This window comes from Lissotriton vulgaris, chromosome 9 (assembly GCF_964263255.1).
Source record: "Lissotriton vulgaris chromosome 9, aLisVul1.2, whole genome shotgun sequence".
NCBI classification, from domain to species: domain Eukaryota; kingdom Metazoa; phylum Chordata; class Amphibia; order Caudata; family Salamandridae; genus Lissotriton; species Lissotriton vulgaris.
In genome coordinates this window covers 1,052,460,488-1,052,480,003 of record NC_141697.1, presented here as the reverse complement: position 1 = coordinate 1,052,480,003, position 19,516 = coordinate 1,052,460,488, and the positions used below count along the sequence as shown (strand labels likewise).

General features: G+C 41.3%; 1 protein-coding gene across 1 annotated transcript in view; it reads left to right on the top strand.

Moving 5' to 3' along the window:
* LOC147692784 (uncharacterized) overlaps window positions 1-19,516 on the top strand; it is a 794,918-nt gene that overhangs the window by 736,376 nt on the left and 39,026 nt on the right. Inside the window, exon 2 of the mRNA XM_086939553.1 lies at window positions 11,230-11,259. Coding sequence (XP_086795679.1) covers window positions 11,230-11,259 — 30 coding nt within the window. The remainder of the gene's footprint in view (window positions 1-11,229; window positions 11,260-19,516) is intronic.

Sequence of the window (19,516 nt, the reverse complement as noted above, 5' to 3'; positions counted from 1 at the left end):
CCGTCATGGCACGTGGGTGAGCTGTGCTTGTGACGGAACGGTTCCGTCACGGAACGTGATGGAACGTTTCGGTCACACGGAATTCGCGCCGCGCAGGCGCGGCGAGAGGGCCGTGATGGAACCGTTCCATCACCAGCACAGCCCACCCGCGGCTCGTGATGGAACGGTTCCGTCACGAGTATGGGAGGGGTTAATGAAATTACTTGGGAATTTTGTTGTGCCGGAATGGAGTTGTGAAGATCTCTTTTTTGGCTTCACCTTTATTTATTTAGATCTCTGTAATGTGCTTTGTCAGTGATGGAGCATAATCATTTTGTAATTCAAAATATAATACAATTAAATACTGACTCATATAGGAGCTTTTCCTGTAATGGGAAAATCAGTTATAGATACGGTTTCTGCCCTCCTGAATTTATGGTAATTTTTTTAATAAACGTTTTCTGCTTGATTCGCATCAGGCATCACCCATAGTTTGAAGAAACATAAAACAGATGTATCGCCAATGCGGAGTAATTAAAATAAATAAATTATTAGGAAACTTTTGTTTTATCCTTTACCTTGATAACATTAATGAGAAAAATTCATTTAAGAATATTTTACTAATTTCCTTCGATTTCTAACCCACTTTGTAATTTTCTGGTGGTCAGTTTGCAGCTCTGTTGAAACTGTTCCCTTCTAGTATGGGCTGTTATTAAGTATGGATATCAGTAGAATTAAGGGGATATTTATTTTGCAGTTGCATCACTGTGGCGCCGTGCAATGGGGTGCGAAGCTGATGCAATTACTGCGTGTGCTTTATCAAGCCCACAAGGCCACCTTGCGTGGCCCTGGGTGGCTTGATAAACCTAGAGTGACACAACACATCACAAATCACTGTGTTGCGTTACTCTGCCCCGTGGAGGCATTCTATGGGTGGAGCGTTGGTGTTCCCATGCAACGGCGAATGTATTTTGACGCATTCCCAGATTTACCACTACTGCTAGACCTGGGAACGCTTCAAAATGGAAGGCCTTCCCAGGTGAGGAGTAACAACTAATGAGAAGAAACATCTATATTTCTCCTCATTTTTCTTTTCTATAAGTGCTATATTCTGCACAAAAAGAAAGAGGAAAATGCCTCAGAGGATTGTTTCTGTGCAGGAAGGTGCCCTTTCCTGCACAAAACAATTCTGCTTACAGCGCAAGCCCCCTTGGTGCAAGGGTGCCTGCATTGGCGCTTGGCAGCACATTGTGTACCAATGCAAGGAAAGACAGGAATGCGCCATACGGTGTTAAATACAGTGCATTCCAGCCCTTTCGCTATCATGCAGTGCTGCACCGCAAGGTGTCTTGCGGTGTTGTCAGAGTTTTTGATAAGTGTGCCCCTTAGGCTAATCATCCGGTGATTAATGACTGGAGTGCACGCTGCTATGGTAATAGACCTTCATTTCTAGGGTCAAAATGGCTTTTAGATTAACTGCCATATTTGAGAAAATAACTGCCCATGTCGTGCTCCAATTTAATTGTCACCCATATATAAGAATATCTTTTGTAGTTACTCGCTGTGTAAGATATCCTTAAATTTGCAAAGTTACTTATATAAATGTAAGACTATTGATACATCCCCACTTGGACAAGTGAATGAGCTAATTGTTAAACCATTATAGGTAAATATGGGAGTTATTTAGAGTTTGGCTAATAGGGTACTCCCCCTCAAATTTTAAGGATTATCCTGTCTGCCAAACTAATGGTCCATCACTCTATCTAGATTTGTTTGAAGTGTTGTTTTCACCAGTAGAGCTCCTTCTGGCTCCACCAGTGGAAACCTTGGACTTACTACCCCACAGACATCAGGCACGATGGCCTTAGTACCTCAGAGTGTTCTATCTATTTAGGGTGAACATTCTGACATACGTTTGTCCTTATGAAGAACGGCAGGAAAAGCCTGGCGGTCCTGAACTGAAAAATGTAAACATGACCCAAGAAGCTAGGAAAAAGCTCCCTGGGTGTCAGGGAAATAAGATTTCCTTTTTTGGGGGAAAAACAAACTCCCACAGTGGGAGTTAGTTTTTGAAAAACAAAAAACCTTGTCTGAACAGTTGCATGAACTATGGTGGCTGCTCAGCAAATTTGCAGTGTCTTCAGAGGACCCACCATGGTGCATCTACTCAGAAGTCATAGAGATCTCTGCCAGGCAGTAGGAGGTCTTAAATTATAGTGGGCTGTTTTCTGCCATATTTGACTGATTTGATGGAAGTACAACCTGCCAAAAACGAAATAACCTCCAAGTTATTTTGCTCCAATGCTATTTGTTAAGTATGGATAGCTTGGCAGAAGAATATTTTGAATGAACACACGCATTCTGGCTACCTGTAGTCTCAAACTATGCATAATTCACAATAGTACTGCACATAACATACCTCTTTATTTGCTATGTCTTAATGCACCTTTTCGGTTTGGCATCACAGCACAGCTGACTGCAGACCTATTGTTACAATTCTTAATATATACATAGAGTCAACTTTGTCTCTATAAATTGTAGTATTTATTTTATATCATGATATTATATCCTAGGTGTAACACTCTGTCTTCTAGGAAGCGATTACTGGCATACTATTCCATCTAAAATGTATTTCGATTATTACACTGTTTGTCACATTCAGTTACCTCTTTTTATATGCATTCTTGACAGAAAGCAATCCTTTTTACTACTTTTTCCCAGCATTAGCAAAGCTAATGCAACTGGCTGCAATATGATAAATGGTATTTGTGAATGCAACACTTGTAAGCTGCATTTGTGAATGCCTATTTATGCATAAGCTAAACATATTGTGTTTGCCAATGCCTTTTTATTAAATACAGGGGAATCGTGGCAAGTCTATAATAATAAACAAACTTGTGGAGATTATGCACCAGAACATTCAACACAGGAAAGTCTCTAATTTGATGGAGGCTTTCTCCTTGGAAATGTTCTATTATAGAATGCAAGCCAAGCAAAGTGTCTTTCTCTTTGAAAGCATGCCATGTAGACCAATTGTGGTCCATAAAGTGCACACACGCAGGGATGCCTTCTTCTGTGGGAAAATGGGAACTCACAAATCCTTTTTAAGTGTAATCCCTTGAGATGTAATCAGGCCCTTGCGAGATTGCAGCCTGGCATTAATTGTGTAGTTATGACTGTGATGTTGCCATCTGTTTTGGGAACCCACACCCAACTGTTGGGAAGTGTGTGTGTGTGTGTGTGCACGCACGTGTGTGGTTGTATGTGTGTGTGTGTGTGTGTGTGTGTAAGTACAACTCCCAATGAATGAGCTCAAAGGGCATAGCAAATTTAAAAAAGGGTGAGATAGGCACCCATCTGTTATAGAGCATTTGACAAACAGGAGTTTATCTTTGCACCTATGTCCTGAGGAACGTTCTGTTCAAAATGGGACACAACAATGATCTATGGATTTATGGCATAGGCTTTAAGGAATTTTAAACAGTGATAGGTTTCAGACTAACATCCCCAAATCTATAATTAGAATGGGATGTTCTGTTTTCTATTTTTGCTAAAATGATTTAAGAAATTGCAATGTGTACCTTTATGAAGCAATTGCATGATTAGGGGCTCAATTATCCACAAGTACTGAACTGAGAAACCTATCAAGTGTTTAAGTAGACTCCACTCTGGGATTTCAGGCCGTTTTCCCTTCCTACTCTGTACATTTACAAGCACCATCGTAGGAGGCACTCTAGTTGTTCATTGCAATCCTGCCAGGGTGCCTATTGAAAGAGAATGTTTCCCGTGATCTGACTATTTTGTTATTCCTTTTCATTGAAGCTTGCAGCCCTTAGGTTTTGAGAAAGTGAATGACTTGCCAAGGAGAACTGTAAGAAAATGGAAATTAGAGGATATGAAAGAAGTAGTTTGTGGCATCACTAGGCAAAATAACATTATTAGCATGCGTAATGATGTGAATCACATTTAGCACTTTATAATGAAAGCATAAAGAAAGCAGAGAATTATCTAAGTCCTATCAAAGACTTTCAAATACTTTAGGGAGCTTAGCTTGGACACTAGCCTAACTCTAATAAGTGAAAGTAGTCCACCTGGCCCTAATGCATATAATCTTCTAGCAAAGATTCACAAGGAATTAATGTTGCTAAGATGCATTATCAAGGAAATGATCAACACCTCGTTAATTACGCGTGTTTTTCATTTAAAAAACATAAAAAATGCACACATTTTGCCTGTGTTTAAAACGCCTAGTTTAAATCGGGATAGTCTGGAAAATTCCCCTATTTTGCCAAAGTTATTGGGGCATGCTGACTTCAACCAGATAACAGCCTTTGTAGATGAAAAAAGATTAACTCATCCTGCAGAGGCAGGTTTCAGAGCAGGCAGTGGCAGTGAATCTGTGATCACTCAATGATGGGTGATCTCAGTTGTAAATAAAACCACCAAGTTTCTCAAGGGTTATTGCCTTAACTATTCAATCTCTATATGGCACCCTTGGGGCAGCTGATTCAATCTAGTGCACTCAGGGTGCACACGTATACAGATGTCTCACAGATCCTTTTTCTGGCGGACTGTAAGCCAGAGAGGACATCAGCAGAACTACAGAACTGCTTGGCTAAGGTCAATCAATGGTTGGGGCAAAAACATTTAAAGCTGAAATGGTGGATCCTTGCTCTTTTTTCCATTCCACTGTTTGGAACCAACTTTTCTGGTCTTCTCATTTGAGCCAAGAACTAATCCCTGATGATTGTGTAAAACATCTATGGATACTGGGTTAACATGTACCCAACAGCTACACTCAGTTTCTAAAATGTGTTTTTTCAACTGAGAGTTTTGAAGAGAATCATTAATATGTTTTCAGTACAGATAAGGGTTCAATTTGTCAATGCATTTAGTTCTTCTAGATTTGAATATTGCAACTCATACTATTTAAGATTTCCAATCAAATCCATTACAAAGTTACAAGTGTTTCAAAGTGCAGCAGTCACACTGATATTAAATAAATTCAGTTTCAACACGGAAGCAATAGCTATACTCCATTGGCTGCCATTTCAGGAAATGACCAATTTTAAAACATTATGCTTAATTATAAAGGGGGGAAACCATAACCCTCTAACAAGGAATTTCTCTTTTTACTCTCTGAAATACAATCTGAGAACAAAACAGGCATTGCTGGTAAATTTACCTAGATTTTGCATTTCAGTGCTGGAAGGCATATCTTTCACAGTGGTTGCTGCGAAACTATGGAGTGTTCTTCTATCTCAAATTAAAACCACATGGCAATTACTGAAATTTAAGAGATTAACAATACCTGGTTTTTCATTGAATAGGATCCGTCTTATTTGTGCATTTTTAGCTTTTAATTTGAGATGCATGTTTTTCCTACCGCTGTTGTACCTTTGGGTGTTTGTTCAGGCTTTACAAAAACCATGAATACATAAATAAATATATTACAGAACAGATGAATTACTCAGCTTGCCAGCTGCTTGCAGGCTTCAAATCCATTACTAGACAATGGGGTAGATTAGTGATAATAAATTCTTGTCTGCTTATATATATCTACTGTAGTTTCCTGCTACACCTACTAAGTAAGCTTGAAATAGCTCTGTTCAGCTCATTCTACTAGCCACTGAGGAGACCCCTAGTTACTGTGGCACAGCTAATCCTAGGAGGTGTGGAATCCCTTTGAATTTCAGGAGGTGGCTTTGCTATTTAAGGCAGTTCTTGCTCTATGGTGGAGAAAGACCTCTGGCATCGTAGTTAGGATAGGGTATAGCCTCGAACATTTTCCTAGAGTCATAACATTTGAATGAGGCTAAATGATGCTTAAGGGCAGTGCAGTTGTTTGTGCTTAGAACACTGAATTATATGTACAAATTAAGACAAAAACTTTTATATTTAATTTTTGATTACCCGCAAAGAGCAAACAGAGTGTAAGATCTAGGTCACTGATGAAGCACTGCACTAACACACTCCCTTCATGAGCCAGAGCTCATTTGAAAGTTGACTTCAATTTCCATGCTGAATTCTGCCACAAGCGTTTTAATTTTGAAGTTTTGTGCAGCCATTTGATGTGATAGTAAATTTGGGGTTCAACCAGGAAGTTCATCATACAGAAGGTCAGGAGCAATATTATTGCTTTACTAACTTTAATTTATATTGGATTATATAACATATTATTTTATAGAATCAAAAGTTATTATTTTAAGAAATGAACTAGTGTCTGAAATATTCTCGACCCGATTGGAATATGACCATGTGTTATGATGCTCAGATTATGGCTCAGTACTGAAGAAGCATATGTTAAAAATTGGAGTTCTGGTTGGCTGAGGTATGCACCCAGGTCAGGCAGGACCCACCACTCTAGTCAGGGTAAGCTAGATATACACTAAAAGATAACCTGTGCTCACCCTCTGGTAGCTTGGCACAGTCAGGCATATTTAAGGAGATAATGTGTAAAGTATTTGTGTAGCACACAAATACAGTAACACAATGAATACACAACAAAAAGACTCCACACAGGTTTAGAAAAAGAGAGAATACTTACCTGAGTAAAACACGACCAAAATGACAAAAATCCAAAAGGCAGAAGTCAAGATTTGAATTTTTAAATATTAAAATAGTGCTTGGAAATTACTAGCATTCAAAATGTTTCTTGAGGTCTCAAGGGACTGGTGCAAATCCAAAGTTCAGGCCGACATCTGTCGACAGCAGGCCCGCTACAGGACCCAGAAAAGTCCCACTGAAGAAATACCTCGGATAGAGCTTTTCTTGACGTTGAGAGTCTACTTCATCATTGCTGAGTAGCGCAAAGGTGGTGGGGGTCCTGCATCATCTTCGAGCTCTGTTGAAGTGAATGCAAAGTGTTGTCGCTGAGCTGCGGTTATTGTCGTCGTCCTCGAGCCATAGTTTTTACTGATAGCAACTGCAGAACCCACTTCTGAGGCCCCGAGATTTATGGGGCACCTCAAGCAAAGGTAGAACTCACAGAAGGCAGAGTGCAGCGGTACCAGCAGAACTGTAGAACGTTTTTTGTGTCCCTGAGACTTCAGTAGAACAGGAAGCACACCAGCAAGACAGCTCTTGGAGAATCCTTAAAGTGAAGGCAGAGTTCTTCCAGCAGAGGCAGGGAACAGCAGGCAGCAGCGCAACAATCAGCAAAGCAGTCCTTCCAGAAAATAATGAAATAGGGTGTTTGTCATTACCAGCACATACAAAATATAAATGTACATGTCTTACCATTTACTTCACAATACCCTGCCCTTAGGGTTAGCTAGGGCTTACCTTAGCGGTGTCCTATGTGTCATAAAAGGGAAGTTTCCAGCTTGGCAAGTAGTTTTAATTGCCAAGTCAAAGGGGCAGTAAACTTAACATAGAGGCCCTGCAGTGGGTGGCAAAGCCACTGCGGTAGGCCCACTAATAGCATTTAGATTATAGGTCCTGGATATATGGTATACCATTTTACAAGAGACTTATAGGTTAACTAAATATGCCAATCAGGTGTACACCAGGTGTACACCAATGTTACCCTATTTAGGGAAGAACCACATGCACACTAGCACTGTTTAGCAGTGGTAAAGTGCACAGAGTCCGAAAGAAACAAAAAAGGTTAGAAACAAAGTATCAGGAAGGCAAAAGGTTTGGGATAACACTGCAAAATGGGGCATTTTCAACACGTGCATATTTACATTAAATTGTATCCTTGATACAGATGAAATAAGGACACAAAGATGCACAAGATCCAGCTGTTACCCACCCCAGATGTGTATTGGAGACAGGCTGCAAGCACACAGGGCTATGAGCAGAAATATACCTCCTTTCTAAAAGTGTCATTTCTAAAAGGGTAATGATAAATTTGACTTTACCAGTAGAGACAAATTATCATTACCATTCCAATGATATGAAACATGAAAGATCCATTCCTTCTCAAACAGAAATTTCAGCTTTTAAGTGTAATAAAGAATTCCCAATGTTGACCTATGAGAGCGGTAGGCCTCACAATAGTGAACATTGAATTTCGGTGTTTTTCACTACCAGGGCATGCAAACCTTAAAATTACATTTCCCACCTTTTCGATGATACAGCACCCTGCTCTACAGGCTACCAAAGGCCTAACGTAGGGGCGACTTATATGTAATTAAAGGGAAGTCTAAGGCTTGGCAAGGGTTTCTAAAATGCTAAGTAGGCATGTCGGTGTAAACTGCACCCACAGGCCCTCCAGTTGCAGGCCTGAAACGTGTTTAAAGTGCGGTTGGCTCAATCAGTGCTGCAGGCCTACTAGTAGCATTTCATTTACAGACCCTGGCACATGTAGTGCACTCTACTATGGACTTGCAGATACATTAAATATACCAATTGTGGATGTCAAATAAACCGTGTGTTAGGGGAGAAGCACGTGCACTTAAGCACTGGTTGGCAGTGGTAAAGTGCTCAGAGTCCTCAGGCCAACAAAAGAGTTCAGCAAAGAAACGAAGTAAGCAGGCAATGGAGGAAGACCACCCTAATGCTGTGAGGTCTAACAACCTTGCTTTGTAATTTGTTTTGTGTCATGCTTTGCATAAAATACATTTTAAGATGAACTCTGTAACACCTTGTAACAGAGAACAGCAGAAACTCATGTAGTCAATTGTCCACATCCATTATAATACATTGTTTCTGCCAAATCAGTGAACAGCCACTTTATAGAAATGTCACTATGGGCCTTATTTAGAGTTTGCTGGATGGCAAACTCCATCAAAATATGGATATCCTGTCCACTGTATGACAAGTGCCCTAGGTTATGAGGCGCATGCAATAAGGTATTTTTGATATCCACCATGTTTGTGACAAAGTATCTCATCCTCAAATCTCTAAATAAGTTGCTTAATAAGGAAACGTGATAGAAATGTAATCTGCAAAGTAACAAAGTACAAGATAAGCTGTTTGTTTGATCTGATATTTATCATCAAATTCCTTAAATATTGATCTAAAAGCAGAATATGGTTTGCAAGAGTAACTAAAGCCAGAGTGAAAGCTAACTGGACCATATCTATTCACAATAGGAATAGAAATTACAGTTTAAGAAGGCTTATTATACTCAATATTAAGTTGAGTGGAGAATTACAGAACACAAAGTGGTTTCAATGGGATCTAAATAGTCAATCGGTATAACTTTTGTGGCCATTAATATGTCCCTTCTTAAAGGGAATGCTTAGGCTCAGAAAGATTTCTTACACAATTGACCGGGGTAGTTGTTAGTTTTTGTAGATAATATTATTCTACACACTATCGCCACACTTGTAAATTACCTAAATCAATTATTTCGTTGATACTCATGAAAGGTGATCTTTTGGATGAACTAACTGCATTCCGCCCAATAAACTATTAAACATTAAGGGGCTGATTACAATGTCGGGGGGGACACCGTCTCGTAACTGGACCAGCAGACCGCCAGTCGGCAGTCACGCCTGCCTGATTTGGATGTGATGGAAAACTGATTGGTCGCATTCCGGCATTTCCCTATTAGAGCATGTGTTATGGCCTTAAACTGCCTGCAGCACATGCTTCTAAAGGGAAATGGGAGGTCGTGTTATTCCCTGCACCCCGTGGCAGGCACTTTAAGGTGCAGGGATTAACAGAGGGGGATGCTAGGGGCAACGAACACACTTTCTGAAAGAGTTTCCATGTCAGGAAGGCCGGCATGGTAACATTGCCAGACACCGTGCATCGTATTCCCAAGGGTGGAAAGACTGCCCTGGGGGATAACGGGTTGGCCTCCGACTGTCTTCCTTGAGCCCGTCGGAAGCCAGCCAGAATGACTGGCCGGTTTCAAGTCCGACCGGCTGATTCATAATCAGCCGGTCTGGCTTGAAACCGACCGTGGCGGTCTTCGGTCTGAGGTTTTCTGACCGTTATCATAATAGGCCCCTAACTCTGCAATGTATTCTAAGATTTTGCCACTTTCACTTATAGGTGTGTTAGATCAAAATGATGGGGCTCATATATAATTTGGTGGGTCTTCTGCCAGGCTGTCAGATTTACAGAGGCCATGACTTCTGCTGCCCTCTCAGAAGACCTCCCACCATACTTCGAGATGAGGACGGGTCCTGACTGCCTTCAGCGGAGTCACCACTTTGGTGGCTCCATTGAAGGTAGGCCAGTGCGGCCGCATGAAGCGCTAGCATCTCCCATGCTCTTCGATTAGGCCGTGGGCGGCAGATGCATTGGCTGCCACGGGCGGCTTAATGCCTAGCTATGCCACTGTGTTCTTTCTGCCTTAAGTGAAGCTGCCTCTGCGACGGCACCACTGAAGCAAAGTGAGCACCTTGCTTAACTCCTTAGCTGCGGCGGCTATTCCGCCGCAGCCCTAAGGGGGAGGCGTGGCCGCACGGCGCTCCCGTACTCATGAAGGAACCGCTCCGTCACGGCCCTCGGGTGGGCTGTGCTTGTGACGGAACGGTTCCGTCACGGCCCCGCCCGCTCTTTAGAACGTCAGCGCAGGCGTGGAATTCGCGCCGCGCAGGCGCGACGAGCGGGCCGTGACGGGACCGTTCCGTTACCAGCACAGCCCACCCGAGGCTCGAGACGGAACTGTTCCGTCACGAGCACGGAAAGGGTTAATGCTTTGGCTTAATGCTTTTGCTCTCTTTCAAGAATAAATCGCCAAAGCAAGAGCGTATTTTTGGGGTTACTAAAAAAGTATTTGTTGCAATGTAATAATCGGGCTACTCTCTCTGGTTATATTGCATTTTAGCATGATATGTTTCTATCTGTTTCAAACTAACCGTGTGTCCAAAAGCTGCTTTTAACACATATATTTAGATGCTAGAACGAGGACATGAAATGTATTTGCCTCTGACCTTTAGCAAAAAAGATCACATGGACTCCTTCCAATGAAATCGGAAATCTAACACTTACAGGCTTTAGCCATCCCAGGTTGACATTTTTATTCTACAAAATTGGAAACGAAAGCTTTCATATTTATTTTCAAAAGACCATTTTCAAAAGTTCACATATGAGACGGAATATGTAATTCAGAGTTCGTTTTTAAACTGTTGTCTTTCCCTTCTGCACTAATTGATTTGATGTTTGATTTAAACTCTGTTGCTTTGAAATAACGGGCTTAAAAGTATAAAATAGCAACAGGCGTAAAGATAATTTAAAAGAAAGCAATACGCATGCAGAGTTTAGGCGGGTGTTAATAACTGTGAAGAAAACGTCGAATTATGAGTGCACGCGCTAATTGTTTATTGTTCTGCGTTTATTTTCCAGGTCTGAAGGGGAAAGCTCGAGAAGTGTCAGGTATGTCGTCAATTAGCTCGCGCGCTTTGTGTTCTGGCAGTGCTGGGGGAGTTGAACGTTTTAATGAAACCGTGTGCTTTGTTTTCTGCCTGACTGACTGGTTGATTACCCCTGCCCCATTCATGCTCAAGGTCTGTGCCTTGCATTTAAAGAGAAAGTGGATGCAGCAGGCCGACAAAATGTTCTTTAAAAAAAAAATATGCCGTGTTCTTTAAAGACAAATGCGACTGCAAGCCTTCTAAATTAATCCTGTTCTTTATTCACTCACACGTACAGTATTGAAATGTTATTTTTATGGACATGCAATGAACTCAGCAAGGATGACGTGCTTTTCCGTCTGTACTGCGTACACTCATTCAGCTATGTGCTAAAGCAATTACTGACAAAACGTGAAATTGTAAGTATTGTGCCAACAGTGGAAATCTATAGCTGGAAGAGTTTATTCACAGGTTGCTGAACTGCTGAACGTTTCTGACGCACTAGCCAGGTTTTTGTTGTACTGCTCTTGTGAAAAGACTGGTAGTTGCCAGGATTGTACCCTATAAGGCTTCTGTGAAGTGCTTAATTCATACAAAGGCTAAGTGCAGGGGCCCTAAGCTTTTCTTATGACTCTCATCTCCAGTGAAGCTGAATGTTGGGTTTGGAGATTGCCAACACTGCTTGGTCACGGTTACACCTCATGACTCTTGTTCCAATCACTGTGCACTTCCGGTCTCTTTGTCTCCTCCATTCAAGTTGTTTTTCATCCTCTTTTATTCTCTTTGTCGCTGTTTTGTAGATGTTCTCTTCCCCCTTATTACTCCTGCTTCTGCCTTTCAACTCTATTGCTCTTCTTCAGACTCTAATGATGAAAAACAAGTCCTGGTGCCCACTTGCACAAATTAAGCACTAGGAAGATGAGCCTCTCTCTGGTTTCTGCTTTCGACTCTCAAAGTCTATTAGCAAGGACAACATATGCGATCACAAGATTTTAAATTATAGACATGAAACCTTAAAGAGAACGCAAAGTAGAGATTCAGGGGCAGATTTATGAGGCCCTTGCGCCACGTTTACGCTGCTGTTGCGTCACGCAAGGCGGCGTAAACGTGGCGCATCCCTACAAACGATTTACAACGTGACGCATCTAGGCAGATGCGTCACGTTGTAAAGCCCTGCGCCGCTTGTGGGCGTTCCGGCGCAGGGTGGGCGTTCCGGGGCAGGTGCGCCTCGCAAAAGTGGCTGAGTGAAATCTATGAGATTTCACTCAGTCACTTTTAAGCCAATGCTGCGTCAAAAGCCTGCGCTTGAAGCAGGCGTAGGTCTTGACACAGCATTGTTAAAATGGGGCACCCCCGAGCCTTGCTGGAGCTGCGTCGTGCTTGCGACGCAACTCCAGCAATGCGCCACATTTCCGGCACAGATGCGTCACGCATCTGTGCCGTTTTTGCACCATGGTGCGCCGCATTATAAATGCGGCGCACCATGGCTGGCGGAGCTGTGGCGCATGTTAACTGGCGCATCCCTGGGGATGAGCCAGTTAACATAAATCTGCTCCTCAGTATTTATTTGTATTTTTTAACTGAAGAGTATCCATAGATTTGATGAAGCGCATATGTCCTATAAAAAGTGCATGAATTAGCTTTTTTGTGTCCCAGAGTACTATTAGTCACAACATGATGATGGCATCAGGACTATTTATAGTGAGAAAATAATTAGACCTTTTCCTAATCTACTGTTCCAGGGAGTAAACTATGCACCATTTGCCACACTCTTTCGAAAGGACTTAGAAATCTCAGCTTATGGTATGGTCCTCTGAAGGCGAGGCATGTTGTAGTTTCTTACACACATGGCAGCACTGGAGAACATAACAAGACAATCAAACTGAAAGTCAAATAATGCATTATAATAGAGTCAAGCTGTCAAGGAAGAACATTAATAAAAATAAAATAGATTGGGTGGCTGGCTAGTTAGTAAAACAAGCTCTAAAACGTCTGCAGTGAAGTTTGTCAAGGGGTTTCATTCTAGGAACACCAATTCCAAGGCAGACTTTGCAAATGTTATGATTCATAGAGAAATAGATATATATGTGGGCGATGTGATGAATTAGCTGACAGTTTCAGCAAAAGTAAAGGTTCTATGGATGCTGTTTAGCTAATGCCCTTCAACATAATCCTAATATAGGAGCACATTTCCAACCAAAAGTCTTCTTTCAGTGAAAACACTGTGAATTTCTTCAGGCCATTGTCCTCAACATATATGCACAGAGGTCTTGTCTAATTAGCTAAGCAACATTAACCAGTTTGTGTTTTCACAGAGAAAGACATGCTTATATTGTATCTTGACATGATTTAAAGTAAGCAGAAAGAATCATTCTAAAGCCATCTACAAAGAACATGCATCTGCCAGTCAGGAAATTGATTGTGTGTCCCTACAGTGACTATATGATCCCAGATATTCAGGGGCCTCACCTTCTGAGTATTCCTAATGTTTTACAAAGATTGGTCAGTATTTGAGAACTTATGGGGCAGACTGTCTGCTTCTCACGTTTGTGTGCATCAGCAAAACCTTTGTTTATTTCATGAATTTACAGTGGATTTTTCAGTCTGATTCTTAAGGCCTTAATTACTGTAGCCCATGGCATGGGAACTATGACAATATGTGCGATACATTATGTGGATTACACCTTCACTAACCTTAAAGGAAAAATTGCAGCATACACTACAATGATTGTCTGGCACCTCAATATCTGCTGGAATCTTGCTATAAAATTTCAAGTAACAAGTTCAAGTTTCTACCATAAGGAGACTTTAGTGAACAAATCAAATGGATATTTGGCAGAGCTTGCAGCATCAATTTATCTTGAACCATTGGCGATCTATAACAGCATAGAAGGATGTATGCATTAAAACCAGCCTTCCAGTGAAAGCTTGAGGCATAAGTCAGTTATTTTTTCCAAATAGCAAACCTTTATCTGTGGACAGACTACTCATCCTCTGCTTCTGCTTAATGTGCATCATTCTCCCATATGAGTCTGCTTCTCAATTTGAAGAACAGGTACCATACTTTAGGCAATGCTAAGCTATTTGAAAAGAACACGGTTCTTTCTTATTGAGAAATAATTGATGATGCTACACTAGAAGTTGTGGTATTGGATGAAGTGTGCATTTCCATGGCTTTTGAACAAGGCTTCTGGTTGCAATTGATTGCATAGTAGTTGCTTGTGGTTTCTGGTTGAAACGAATTGCATACTAATTTTTTGTGGAATAAATCACTAGCACTTGAGTGAGGCATGGGCTTCACTACATTTGACGATCATCCAGTATGTTCCAAACTACTAGTATCAATAATTTCCAACCTCCAAACTCAATTAGCAAGTATGATATGCTCATTTTGAATGACTTCCACACTCAGATTTCTCTAATAGACATCTCTCCTAGTGTGTCTCCAGCTAGGTTGCATAGAATCCAAATAATTTTCAAGTGCAGGCTTATAATTGGTATTATTTTCCTGCTTCATTGAGAAATCGTTTCAGAGTTGTTATTCTGTAGCAAGCAATGCTTTAGTAACTATATTTATTATATAGTGTACCTTCCCAGCTCGCCACAAAGGAGTGGTATTTATTTATTTATTTATTTAAAACATTTATAGAGCGCGGCTGTCACCTGGCAGGTATCCTGGCGCTGGTAGCTACTCCTGGGTTTTTAGGCGGGGGGGGGGGGGGGGGGGGGGGTGAACTATGGGCGGGCGGGCTTAGAGGGGTGGGGGAAGAGCCATGTTTTGATTCGCTTCCTGAAGGGTAGGAGGTGAGGGATTTGGCGAATATCGGCAGGCAGACTGTTCCAAAGCTTGGCCGCAGCTACTCTGAAGGATCTTCCCCCAATCCTGGCCTTCTTGCATCTGGGTACTTTCACAAGGCAGGCGGTTGCGGACCTAAGTGTTCTGGTGGGGATGTACCACGAGAACAGACGTTGAAGAGGTCCAGGTCCTGCACCGTGTAATGCCTTGAAGACCAAGCAAAGGGCTTTGAAGGCAATGCGTTGCTTCAAAGGAAGCCAGTGCAGCTCGGCCAAGGCAGCGGTGGCCGAGGATCTCCGGGTCCAACCAAGAGCCAGTTTAGCTGCTGCCGACTGAACTCGTTGGAGTCTGTCCAGCAGTGTCGCAGGGGATTCAAACAGGAGGGCATTACAATAGTCAAGGCGACTGAGAATAGTGCACCTGACTATCAATGCTCGGGCTGAAGGTGGTAGTAGAGGCAGGATTTTGCGCAGTGAGCGCATAAGGGCTGAGCAGGTGGCGACTGTTCTTGAAACCTGCGTTTCCATGCTCAGTTGGTGATTTAGCATGACGCCCAAATTGCGAACACTGGTAACAGGTAGCGGGTTGTTAGAGTTTTCCGGGGGCCAAAACTCAGCAGGCAGAGGGCGGGGTATGCGGCTCGCGGGACAGAACAGAACCTCGGTTTTCGAGGAGTTAAACTGGAGGGAGTTCCGGTGTAACCAGCCTGCAGTGTCTCTTAGGCAGTTATGGAAGGCTTCTAAAGAGATGGAATCTTCGCCCTCCCAAGAGAAAAAGAGCTGGGTATCGTCCGCATAGTTTACTGTAGTCATATTGTGCGATTTAATTAAAGTGACCAGTGGTTTCAAGTAAACATTGAAAAGAATCGGACTGATGGAGGAGCCCTGGGGAACACCGTGAGGGACAGGGGAGAAGACCGATTGGAAAGGGGGGAGGGATACAGCCTGTTTTCTGTCACTGAGATAGGAATGAAACCAGAGCAGGGCCGTACCATCGACCCCTGCCTCTCTCAGCCTCTCAAGCAAGGTCCCATGATTGACAGTATTGAATGCGGCAGACAGGTATGAAATCTTATTTTTCTATGAGTCTCCCATTTCATTTTGATCACTGTACTTTTTCTTTAGCCATGTGTCTTTATTATTGGCTGCTCAATCTACTGTTGACACATGTTTCAATCTTCATAGATCTTATTGCATGGCTATTGCAATTTCCATATGCTACATTGCATGCCATCCTTAACATTTCAGTGGCAACTTCCTAAATACCTGGGTTCTTTGAGGAAAAAATAAAAATCCAGAAAAATGAATGAAAAATGTAAACCGTAACCCATTAGTCACCCATGATTTCCTTTCTGTGGAGGACTTCTGCCATGGAGTACAGGCAACTAGTTTGCAAGTTACTCAGAATTCACAGTTTAAAATGGCGGACACTGCCTCACTCATACTCATGAGTGAGCCTCTAAAATACATTATTTAGTATTGTTCTTCAAAGGCTCTAGGTATTCAGTATTATTCAGTCCTGTTTTTCTAAAATTTGAGTCTTCAAGGTCTGATATAAACACAACTCCTAATACATGGGTTACATTCCTAAACGTTAATTTAATGTTTGAATGTCCTTCGATACATAGTGTGCACAATGTACTTTCTTCGGGAATTCTAGTGGTGTTAAACTGCCATAAAGAAGAGAAGGCCAAAAAGTAATAGAAATATTGCTCAAACATTAATTAAAATAATGATTGGACTAATCAACCCTTAAACACTAATGTGCTCCTTCAATCCTTTCTATGCTCTTTCAACTTCTCCTATTTGTTTGCTTTCTACACACATTATACAATGTAACACAAATTAAGCAGGAGGCTATGGGAGAGTGCTATTCAAAGTATGTAGCACTCTGAAAAGGGGTGTATCACTTCCACAAAAAACTATGACAGTCATAATCATATGTTGCCAAGACAACTAAAACTGGACTAGCATATTGGTCATTTTGAGAATAGATCCTTGGTTTCATATCATAAAGTTCAGAGTGATGTACCTGCTTTGCACATTTTAATGCATCACTTTGGTTCAAAGAAATCTAAGATCCCACATTATCTGGAAATATATTTTAGATGATGTTGCTACAGATCTTGTTCGAGTTGGAATGCATTATGTTTGATATTGGCGAAAATAGTTTTTACAGATACAGAATAATTTATTGTGCGCATTGTGTGTGTTAAATGCTGAATACTGCAACCTCAACATGTTTAACTGCCCAGTTAGTAGCCTTCCTTCCCAACCAATAGTCTTTTTAATACAGGGAGCATTTTTGTTTGTGTTTGGATATCCGAGAACTAATTGTTGTGATACTTATTTGGAGGATTTATGTAATGTTGTTGTCAACTGTCTGAAAGCAATAATTTCATTTCAAGTATATTAATAATGAAAATGTGTGAACTCTTAACTACAATTTTGCCTACATTGTTACAAGGTACAGAATGTATGTAGCACATGGTACGTTTAAGAGTATGATTGATGGTTGTCTATGTAGATTTTCCTAAAGGCACTTAAATTAAAGTCTATTTCTATTGAAGACACTAAGAACAACCTAATACTCGTAGCTACATTTCACTGCCAACCAACATCAGCACACAAACCTTAAGCCCCTAGAAGATCTTGATCCAGAAATACAGATTCCAGCACTGGTCAGTCTGACCATGTCTCTTTCATTCCCACATTTCTGCTTGCTGTCAAGAAACAGCCAATGCCTTAAAGCAGAGGACATTGTTCTCACTGATATATGAACTTACTGCTGAACCCTCATCCAGATCGAAACGTTCAACTTGCATGGACTTTAAGTGAACCTCAAATAACTCTTCACACTGAACAGTCAAAGAAAAACAGACCCATATACACACACTGCACTATGAATCATTCATTGTTTAATTGAAACAGAAGTTATTTATCAGATAAACCAATGGAAGGCCTCATGGGAAGGCCATCACAATAGCTTTCATTTCAATTTAAAAGAATAGAAGCCAAGAGGATTTAACAGGGAGAGAGCCACACCAGTTCTAATTTACCCACACAACTGCAAACCCTAATATAATAATTCACCAGAGATATTCAACAACAGCTTCACTGGAGCCAAAATACCTTCAATGAAGTTGCTGATAGCAGCAGCAACAGTCCAGAGAAGAAGAGGAAGGCTATTGTTTGAAATGGCCCGGTAGTCATAATGAGTAATTGTTGCAAATATATTTTTATATCATCTGTTAAGTTTTTCTTTATTGTTTGCAATGATTGTTTTTGGCAGTGGTAAATAAAAGCATTTGCATTGTTGATTATTAAAGCTTAGTGGTTGGAATGGAATGGTGGCATAACGCAAAATCATGGGGCCCTATTGCAGAATGAGATGAGGGACCCCAGCTTCTCCCTGATCACACAGATATTAATTGGTCTTGGGCTCAACGGGGGCCCTCTGAACACTTGACCACCCCACCTCGCCACCCACACACACTGCAGGGTTCTGCTTAGGAAAGCAGAGTGGTATTCTCTAGCGTTTAAGTATTTCTCATTCCATGCCATTCAACATATTTTGCAAGGCATGCAATGGCATGGCTTAGAGGGTTGGGGATCCCCCTCCAAAACAAGAAATCCTGGGGTGAGGGCTGGGGGTCGCACCTCGTGGCCTGCAGGGGCCTCTATTATGCCCCTAGACTGGAAGGAAGCTGATGCTGTTTCTCTTAGACAATGATTGCTTTGATTGTTGGATATACCAGATAATTTCAGCAATATTTTGTAAATATCTATTTGGGTAAGGCATAATTGGTTCCTTCTTCTCCCGGTCTCTAGTTAATTGAGGGCCACTTAATATTTGGAAAACTGACCAAGACTTGCCTTTTTTCAGTATTGGGATTGAATAAAGCAAACCATACAGTTTCTATATGATAACTGATGTTTTACAGCACTGACAATCAAACTAAATAGGTATTGGCCAAGTCATCCGAAGTCTATTGCCATAAGATATACAATGTCTATTGGCACACCGGAATAACCGAATTGGTTGTAACATGTAAGGATGTGCATTGGGTGTGTATTTGCAAATTACTATTGACCTTTCATGACAGCATTCTGTGCACCCTTCACCATCATGAAAAGTTGTTTTTACTACATTTGATGTTTTTTTTTCATTTGAAGCACAGACGTAGATTTTTGCATGCGCACAATGTGTTAGCGCTAGCTCTAGTGTGGAGTTGGTATGTTTGTGTTACTGCAGTTTCGCATTAACATTAATGCTATTACATATTGTACACATGCAATAAGAAAGCGCATTTCGGTTTTGGCGCAAAATGCATTTATAAACTTACACTGACACATTTTGTGCACGTGCTAATTACTTTGGCCAACTTGCACGTTTAAAAGACAAAGAGAAGATTAAAAATACGTACTTTGGATGTATTTAAAGGGGGTGCGACTAACACATTTATCAATGTTGTTTTCACATG